Consider the following 10182-nt stretch of genomic DNA (forward strand, 5'->3'; position numbering starts at 1 on the left):
CATGGCGAAGTACGGAGGAGTGCCACACCCAATGTAATATAATTTAATGGTAACTAGACAGATGATTATATTCAAAACATACCGTTGGCCGTTTATTATAATTTTTAAAAAAACTTGCAAATAAATGTGTACACGTGTAATTTATTCATTTTTAATGAAAAACAGTCTAAATCTTACAGTGTCACTTCAACCAATTGTATCCATAGTTTACCTATTCATATCAGGTATATAGGTATAATAGGTATATCCTGTGGGTATGAGTCTAAAATGTGTTGAATATGAACAATTTTCTTGCGAGCACGACAAAATTGTGCGGCTTTGAATATTTTCCTTGTGACTATGAACCGAAATTGTTGAGCGAAAATATGCAGTGTATCTTATGATATGTCCAAGATGGCTCTCCCTGTGGGGTGGAACACAGGCGCGGGAATCCGGGTGCACCTAATCAAAGATGGCCTTTGCCCCCGGGACAGTGAGAATCCGGGTTGTACTTTTCCAATTGTCCAAGATGAACGCTGTGCCTCACTTATTTGGCGCTTTGTGTGACAGGTAACATATCTGTCCATTCCAACTGTACTTTACAATGAAATACAGATATGACTGACAAACGCTGGAAGTAAATTATTCTCCTATTCAAAACTGATTAACTGCCGGTCCGGTTAATCCGTGACAGGGAATTTAAAAACTGGACAGCCAGTATTAAGGTGAGTGGCTGAAAGGAAGGTAGGATTCACGATTCTTTTGGGGAATGAGGAGTGAGAAGCATTTCTTAAAGCCAGGTCAAGATGTACTCGAGGAAAGAGGACATTGGGCAAGCAAGTTGGAGTTTCTTCTGGCTGTTGCTGGAAACATTGTGGGTCTGGGCAATGTGTGGAGGTTTCCATACTTGTGCTACAAAAACGGTGGCGGTAAGTAAATGTGGCGATCAGGACTTCTTGCAAAAGTTGTACATAGCATGCAGAATAGATATACATAGTTGTACAAGCATGCAAAATACCTAGGTGCATTCCTGGTGCCATATCTGGTGTTTGTGGTGACGTGCGGTGTACCGCTTTTCCTTTTGGAGACCACTGTGGGCCAACACACCCAAGAGGGGGGTGTCACTTCTTGGAGGAAAATCTGCCCACTGGCTGAAGGTGTGTCTCGTGCAAGCCTCATATTCATAGCACAATCGAGCTAATTCTTTCAAAAAAGGTCTACTTTTATCTTTTTCCATCAATTAGTGTGTGCATTGTAAGTGAACCATTAGTCACCAACGGAAACAGAAACATGAAGACATATGCTTCGCAATGGTTATTAGATTAAGGCAAACAGTCACAGCATGTGCACTTGTTTGTTTATTGAACATGTACAGCATACACAAGTAACAAAGAAAATCTTTGTTAGCCAAACAAGACCAACAATTAAAAATAGATTTTGTCCAGGGAGAAGAAATCTTGTGTCGCTCTTATGTCATGAGATCATGTTGTACTAGATCCATCCCCATCCCCATCTCATAGCAGTCTTTATCCGTCGTATAGGGCTGATGCATGAATGATTATTCTATTATTATATATTTGGATGCAGTACATCACACCTTCAAACACTGAAGGGCGACATGGTTTAGTGGAAAAGTGGTTGGTAGGTTCAATCCCCAACCACGGTGACCATGTTGAAGTGTCCTTGAGCAAGACACTGAACCGTCAGTTACTCCTGATGCTACGTCATCAGTTGGTAAATTATTCATTCGTGTAAAGTGCTTTGAGTACCAAAGATAGTAAAGCGCTGTTTACCGTAAGTGAAAGTCCATTTTACAGCGGTATGATAATATGCATAAGACAGTTGTCTGTCTTATACTCTCTGGCTGTTCTACTGTCATTTACAGTGTCGATACCTTAGCTTCACATATGGATATTGTATAGCACCAATATCAATCAATGTATGCAGCTGTGCCTTGTTCCATGACAAGATTCTCCTTATGTCATACATACATATATATATACATACATATATATATATACATACATATATACATACATATATATATATATATATATATATATATATATATATATATATATATATATATATATATATATATATATATATATATATATATATATATGTCAGATTATCCTTATGTCGTATATTTCAGGCATTGGCTATGGGGGACAGCTGATCCAGCTTTACAGCTGCATGACATATATCGTTATTCTGGCCTGGGCTCTTTTCTACCTGCTGTTTTCCTTCAACTCCACGCTGCCCTGGAGCACTTGTGACAACTATTGGAACACTGGTAAGGTCTAGCACACAAGATGGCAGATGCCATTACTCTATTACAGCTTTCCAAGGAGACAACACTGAAGAAATGACATTTTGCTACACAGTCAGTGTAGGTTATAGGTTTAGTGTGACCACTAGTTATTCTTTCAGATGACTGTGTCATTGTTACAACTAGGAACCACACCAATCACACAAAAGGAACCTCAGCAGCAACGGAATTCTGGGAGTAAGGAGTACAGTAATAAACTAAAATAGCATGTAATGCATGTGAGCATAGAATACATGATGTTTTGTACCCCATCCAGACGCCGGGTGCTGCAACTCTCAGAAGGTATCGAGGAGATTGGCAGCATCAATTGGGAAGTACTTCTATGCCTCCTAGCTCTGTGGGTCATTTGTTACTTCTGCATCTGGAAAGGGGTCAAATCAACTGGAAAGGTGAAGAATATGTATCAAAAGGCCCCAGCTACTGAGAAAAGTAATATCACTGTATAGCTCTGACAGTATTTTGACACTGTCCTTTTCCAGGCGGTATATTTTACTGCCACATTCCCTTACGTGATGCTCTTCATCCTTTTGATCCGAGGGCTCTCTCTTCCGGGAGCCCGACAAGGAGTGGAGTTCTACCTTCTGCCGGACCCGTCGCGACTCACAGACCCTCAAGTAGGACCGTGGTACATTTACTCTGACTGACTTAGAGGGCAAATACATTCACTGGCCATGGACCTTTTTTTTTTTAAACAGGTCTGGATGGATGCCGGCTCTCAGATCTTCTTTTCATACAGCATTGGTGGGGGCACCCTGATAGTACTGGGCAGTTACAACATCCGCAAAAACAACTGCTATAAGTAAGTGTCACAGTATGAAATTGCACTTCCAACGCGGACAGGTTGCTTGGTATACCTGGGCACTCTTACACACACACATACACAGACATTACACCGACCGTCTCAACTCAACACCTCTGTCTTTCCTGAATTTTGACCATGTGATGTGACCTACTGCAGATGCACCTAGATCTGGCTGCTAGTTAGCATAGTTTGTGACATGCCCCCCTGCATATGCAAGGATTTTTTTCTATTTGTGGCATGCCCAAAGACTCGATTTTTTTTCTCCTGTATCATCCCCCCCATGTAACCTTATCTTTCCTGAGATCTCGGAGATCTCAGCGTAGCACATCCCGACGGGCCTTTCTGTCTGTCTCCTCCTGTCAGTCAACTGTATTGTATGTTTCCTGGATGGTTCAAGTTCGTAAGGAAAACATTCATTGCCTTGTACTTGTGCAGGTGTAATGCTGATAAAGGCTATCTATCTATCTATCTATCTATCTATCTATCTATCTATCTATCTATCTATCTATCTATCTATCTATCTATCTATCTATCTATCTATCTATCTATCTATCTATCTATCTATCTATCTATCTATCTATCTATCTGATTACTGACAAGACTCCCATTTTCCTGGCAAATAACTAAAAAACTGAGAGCTTGAATGTAAATGTATTGCTTTTTCTCTGTTATTCCAACTGTAGACCTATAGCGACTCAATCGTTTGAACCCAATATGTTTAGATGACAAATGTTTTGATGTGGTGCAGGGACTGCTTTTGGCTGTGTTTGCTGAATAGTTGTACCAGCGTGATCGCTGGCTTTGCTGTCTTCTCGGTCCTGGGATTTATGGCTCACAAGCAAGGTGTTCCTATCTCAGAGGTGGCTGAGTCAGGTAAACTTGAAATGCTACTCATTCACTGCCTGCCAGCCAGCTTCAATAATTCTGACAGTTTCAATAAACATATGTTATTTTGTTCAACGTTTATATTATATACACAGAATCATTCCTTTCTTTTTCTTTTCATTTACAATGAGCGGTGGAAAAAAAGGGTAGGTTTAAGAAATTTTGGCCAACTCTCCTAGTGGCCTCTCAAACAGTTTTGATCTCATTTTACATAAAATGGGTCATTGTGGTCATCTACTGGTAGTTGTGCATCAATCAAGTTTTCACATTAGACATTTATAATGGAGCAGAATGAGCTACTCCTCCACCCATCCCAATTGAAAAAAAAAGTAATTGAGATTCATAAGTGAACTTATCATTGGTAGTAAAAACAATATCCATACTTCGCATTTGCATAAGACAGCACTTAATACAATGACAACAAAAACATTGTATTTACTTAAATACTGGCCCATTAAAAGGCATGTTGAAATTGGTCACCATTTATGTCAGCCACTAAACACAAACTCCTCACACCACAGGTGTCCTCAAAAGACAGAGAGAAAAAAAAAACAGATATCAAGTACAATCACCTCAGTTAAGCAAAGACATTGTTCATAGATATCAAGTATGTAGTTACTTGGTGCACTCATTTGAACTCTTTGTTTGAACAAAAGCTGCTGTTAAATCACGATACACAAATCTCTGGTGGTTAACTTGTATACTATGCTTTAATGAAATTCATAGTGCCAATTTATGGTTAATTACTATTACAAGTTATTGGGAAGAATTTTTTTGTTTTGTTTTTTTCGAGTGGGAGGGTGGAACACATTAATGGCATCTCCTTTTATTTCAATAGGAACGGATGATTTCAGATACAAATGTTATGAATTATAAGCATTGTCATGCAAATAATTCAATTTGTTGCTCAAGGCAACACTGTAATTTATTTGTTACCTGTTGGAAGTGCATTTGGATATTGTCTCCAGGTCCAGGCTTGGCATTTATTGCATACCCTCAAGCGGTCGCCATGATGCCGCTGCCTCAAGTGTGGTCCATCTGCTTTTTTGTCATGATCATCATCTTGGGCCTGGACACACAGGTTAGACCAGAGAGAAACTATCCTATGTCTATTTGGCTGAAATGTCTTAGGTATGTATTTACAATAGAAAATGTATGTTAAGGATTGGGTTCTCAAACTTTTTGGAGTCAGGGACCCATTTCATTCCATTTAGACCAAACAAGAGTGCCCTTTTTATTCAGCAACAGGCTAAAATTGACAACAAGTATTTTTGTTACTTTCCAGCTATACTGAAGTTTAGAAAATAACAATTGCAAATTGCACACCTCCTTATAACAAGCCGGGTCAATTTCCCCAAAAAAGCTTGCTGCCAATTATTTCGTCAAAAACAGAGTTAGCTTTGCTGGCTTCATCGCATCGTTAGCAAGCAATTGTAGACACAAAATGTGTTTTGACAAATTTAAAATGTATTAAATATAAAAAATATATATTAACCTGGTTGAATTGGTTGCTTTATTGAAGTCATGACACAATTTAACATGAAATAAAATGAAATTAACACAAATATACATCTCTCTCTCTCTCTCTCTCTCTCTCTCTATATATATATATATATATATATATATATATATATATATATATATATATATATATATATATATATATATATATATATATATATATACAGTATATGGATTAAGTGATCTGTTCTTTCGAGATGAGACAGCACACTATCAACAGTGGCCAGAGGCAGCGCCAAAACACAAAGACTAAGCCAAATAAAGCACACATCTGTAACTGTTTAAAGATAAACAAAATCAGTTCCAAAACACTCAAATGATTTCACGGATCCCTGCAGTCAGACCCTATTTGAGAACCACTGTGTTGAGGAATCCATTCATGGCAGTGATCTTTTGTAAAATGCAGAAACTTTGCACGTCCACCAGAGGGTAGAATTCACAATTAAATTGTGTCCTTTGCAGTTTGTTGGCATGGAGGTGGTGATGACGTCATTCACAGACATATTTCCTACGGTGATGCGTCGGCCGGGCAGGCGGGAAGGATTCCTCTTGCTCTTCTGCCTTACGTGTTTCTTGTCACAGCTTGTCATGACGACAGAGGTTAGAATATTGACTCAAAAAGCCCATAAGCATTTTGATAACCTATCACAAATGGTTACCTCCCATGTACATCATACTGGGGCTCTAAATGCATTTGCTATTTAACATAGGTTTGCATTGCCCGCCATACGGTGAATTCGCCTTACGAGCCCAACCGCGAAACGGATTAATCTCGTCACACGGGGGCCTTCTGTATATATATTTAGTGAAAATGAATATAAAATGAAATTGACTTTCATTATAGTTATTCTAATTATTATAATTTATTATAGTTATGATAATGATGTCAGGTTATATTAGGCCAGCAGAGAAGGCCTTGCTGTTCCTGACAGTCCACCACTGATGAAAAGACATTTGTCTTAGATTTAGAGGTGTATAGCTACAGAAGATGTCTACAGAAGTCTACAGAAGATGAATTCCATTGTCTCCACCACTAGCAACAAATGAAATGAATATACCTTAGAGCACATGTGTCGTACTCCAGTCCTTGAGGGCCGGTATCCTGCAGGTTTTTCGGTTTTATCTCCTAAACACACCTGATTAGGATCATTTTCAAGCTCCCCCAGAGCTTACTAATGAGCTAATCATTTGAATCAGGTGTGTTGAGAAGAGAAAACCGGAAAATTTACAGGATACCTGCCTTCGAGGACTGGAGTTTGACATCCATGCCTTAGAGTGAAAACGTCCAAATAGGTATCATTTCACCAATTCCCCTGTTCAGTGTCATATGGCTCATTAGTTCTTATGAATCTCCTCTTTGAATAAGAACAAGTTTGAGTAAGTTGATGTTATAGCTTTCTGCAAAAAATTCCTGTGAACAATACAAATTCAACACTGCGTATTTTACAACTTTTAACAAGACACATTTTTGAGTGTTAATGAAAAGAACAACACCCATACATAGGTGTGGTGGAGTGTATATTCGATTGTATGATAATGATGGAATTAAATCAAGTACTTACAGATGTAGCGACAATCGTATAGTGTTTGTTTGAACCCAAACCTGCAACCAGCAAGTTCAAATAATTATCCTTAATTTCATCCTCAGGGAGGGATGTACATCTTCCAGATTTTTGACTACTATGCTTGCAATGGAGCATGCCTACTCTTTCTCTGTGTGTTTCAAAGCTTGACAGTGGGCTGGATATTTGGTAGGTAGATAGATCACGACTTTGTGTATGTATTTTTCTTCAGTGTGTGGAAACTACATGACTTACTGGCAAAAAATAAAGGATCGCTTTGATAAATCATTTTGGGCCTTGTTAGGCACATTAGTGAACACTGACATGTATGATAGCAGATTCCCCTGATGATCAAAGTGAATGACTACCAAAAATCATGTTACTAATTATCATGCACTTTTTCCTAGGTCTTGCTGTGCTTGTCTTTAATAATGGCTTGATATGTATCTTAATAGTGCCAATATGTTGTGCTTTTGTACTTTTTTTTCATGAAGGTGCAGAGCGGCTGAATGGCATCATAGCAAACATGACAGGCAACCGTCCCAACCCTTTCTTCAAAATCTGCTGGCGCTACCTGACCCCTTTGGTCTCATTGGTGAGTGGGATTTTCAGGTTTTAGCTGTCATATTCTCATCAAACATTTCATTTGATATACCCTTACCATCAACGCAGGGCTGAGTAAAATTTTATTGTCAAAGATTATTTCATTTTTAAAAGAACAACAAAGATTGGTCATTTGTAAATGAAGGCAAATAGAGTCTATTAATGTGTATATAAAATAGTTCACCTTGTATGGCATTTTCACAAAAGCATAATGTAAAAAACACTGCTACATTTCCAGCAATGTGACACCAAGTCTATAGCTTGTGTACACATCAATAATCTACTGTGTACAAGTCGCAAAAACAATCGTCCTCCAAATCAAATTGTTTTTTAAGCTCCATGACCATGACACAAACAAAACATAATAAATCAAAAGTATTTCTCTTTTTTTTCAGGGCTCTTTTATATATTCTCTTGTTGAATATGAGCCACTGAAATTCAACCGCTTGTATGTGTATCCCAACTGGGCCTATGTACTGGGCTGGGTATTGGCAGTCTCCTCCATCTTGCTGGTACCAGGCTGCGCTCTTTACAAGCTTTGCATGGCCACCGGAACCCTCAGTCAGGTGAGCTGGGTCCACCACTGAAGTGAACCAAGAAAAATGTTTCCCATGAAACAAAAAAGCCAGTGATTTTGGCATGTTCTAGTCCAATGATATCGTTTGTATCTGTTCCTTAGCGTTTCCAACGTCTTTGTTGGCCCGAGCTGCGTGACTGCTCACTGACCAGGAGGAGGGACATGGCACTGCAACAGATCACTATGGATATTGAATGATTCTGATTCATGAACATTTCACGTGTGACATTCTATCTATAACATACCTGTGAAACCATAGTCGTGTTTAATCACCTCTTTATGATATTATACATACAGTTAAATGATGGCTCACTATTTTAAAATCAGAAACACAAGAATAATGTTCAACCATTGTTTAAGATACTAGGAATTAGGTAACTATAAGCTTGCAGTCTCTTAATGTTATTATTTGTTATATATGACAGCTTAAAATGTTGATACTCACTTGATTTGCTTTTGTGTTGCCATGAGAAAAAGTGTTGAACCCGAGCAAGTCCCATGGCCTAGGCATGTATAATCACCTCTGTCTGTCATTATACACACTGTTTCCGTTCAATCCCCCAAGCCGCAGACACGGGGACACAGCGATAGTCCTCCTTACAGGGTCGGAATTGCTCCCGGGGTAAATGGCCCTTGCGCGTTGGTTTGAATTGGAGTTCACAGCCGACGAACTAGGCAAAAGGAGGGCCAGGATCGACATAAGCCTTCACTTTTATTATATCGGAAACAGAAAGCTACCAGTCACAACAACAACATCCTCACGCGCCTTCATGCGCACCCTCCCTCACACACTTTCAATCGCTCGCCAATTCCCTCGCTCTCCATTCACATCGTGCTTGCAATAACACCCCACTCCCCCAAAAAACACACACACACACGCACACAGAAAACACAATGTTTTACGAACAAAAAAAGAAAAAACACAACTCCACAGATAGTCTAATTGGCATGTGTAATATTCATTAATACATATATAAAAGTAATTTAGCTGCAAATAAGATTGGATACTTGAGTGTAGTGATGGGAAACTGAAGCCCCAAGATGCCTTTTGGGTGTTGGTGCACCCAATGACCCCTCCTGATGGCGACATTTGTTCAACATGGGATTGAAAACTCACTGCCTTGCAAATTCTTAAACACCTTTCTTTAAACCACACATGTCCAAAGTCCAGCCCGTGTTCAAATTTTCACCAGCCTGCAGCCTCTGTTATCAGATCAATAATATGCAACCCACCAGTACTAGATACCACAATAAAAATACATGTGTACTAAAAGCTATGATACTTTCACGGTCATAAGGGGCAAATACATGTCTTAAATTATCACCCAAATCGAAGAGGCATCTATGATGCGCTGCGTCATGTGTGCACCTAGTGCCAAAGTCTGTCAATGTTTCTGAGTGATATGGATCAGTGCTCTGCTTGACTGACTGAAAACCTTTCCTGCCCACATGCCGCTTATCTATTAAACAAAAGGAGAACGTAATAGAGGAAAGGATGCGGACGTTAAAGGGGGAAGGGTCGGCGTGAAAGAGGAGGAAGGATATGCACTAAAAACATAAAGAAAGGCTGAAAAAAATCAAGAAAACAAAGTGTCAATAGAAAGAAAGAACGTCAGCCTTCCCTTGATTCTTGTTTTTTTTAGCAGTCTGAATTGACAACACTATATGAATGTAATTTATTTTAGACCAGCATTGTTCTGTCACAATGGAGGCTGCTTTATTATTTGCTTGATTATGGAATGTAGTCTGCTCGGGGAAGTGGACAGAATAAGAATTTCTTTGTGTTGTATCAATATGCATATGACAATAAACGTCTTGAATCTTGAATCAAGTTGGTTGAGTGTTGTTGTGACTAAGCTTCTGAAAAATAACATCAAAATAAAAGTGTGGAAATGCTCTTTGTGTCATATGTTACATTTAC

General features: G+C 39.0%; 1 protein-coding gene across 1 annotated transcript; it reads left to right on the forward strand.

Annotated features, from left to right (window-relative positions):
• The first annotated feature begins 748 nt into the window (after positions 1 to 748).
• Positions 749 to 8459, forward strand: LOC148418598 (sodium- and chloride-dependent GABA transporter 2-like). The gene is made up of 14 exons (XM_088422553.1): positions 749 to 908; positions 1002 to 1136; positions 2135 to 2280; positions 2389 to 2495; positions 2568 to 2700; positions 2791 to 2925; positions 3007 to 3110; positions 3862 to 3986; positions 4967 to 5079; positions 5982 to 6119; positions 7168 to 7270; positions 7576 to 7676; positions 8080 to 8250; positions 8364 to 8459. The coding sequence occupies exons 4-14, from the start codon at positions 2413 to 2415 to the stop codon at positions 8457 to 8459; spliced, it is 1302 nt and encodes a 433-aa protein (XP_088278679.1). The 5' UTR covers positions 749 to 908; positions 1002 to 1136; positions 2135 to 2280; positions 2389 to 2412.
• The last annotated feature ends 1723 nt before the right edge of the window (positions 8460 to 10182 follow it).

The sequence above is a fragment of the Hippichthys cyanospilos genome, chromosome 9 (assembly GCF_059441005.1).
Source record: "Hippichthys cyanospilos isolate Australia breed blue-spotted pipefish chromosome 9, RoL_Hcya_1.0, whole genome shotgun sequence".
NCBI lineage: Eukaryota > Metazoa > Chordata > Actinopteri > Syngnathiformes > Syngnathidae > Hippichthys > Hippichthys cyanospilos.

What these genes read in the sequence shown, in the direction of transcription:
- LOC148418598 (XM_088422553.1), top strand. Translation starts at nt 2,413, where the DNA reads ATGACTGTGTCATTGTTACAACTAGGAACCACACCAATCACACAAAAG. An exon ending in CTCAGAGGTGGCTGAGTCAG is followed by an intron (nt 3,987 to 4,966) that starts GTAAACTTGAAA and finishes TATTGTCTCCAG; the next exon opens with GTCCAGGCTTGGCATTTATT. An exon ending in GACAGTGGGCTGGATATTTG is followed by an intron (nt 7,271 to 7,575) that starts GTAGGTAGATAG and finishes TTTTTCATGAAG; the next exon opens with GTGCAGAGCGGCTGAATGGC.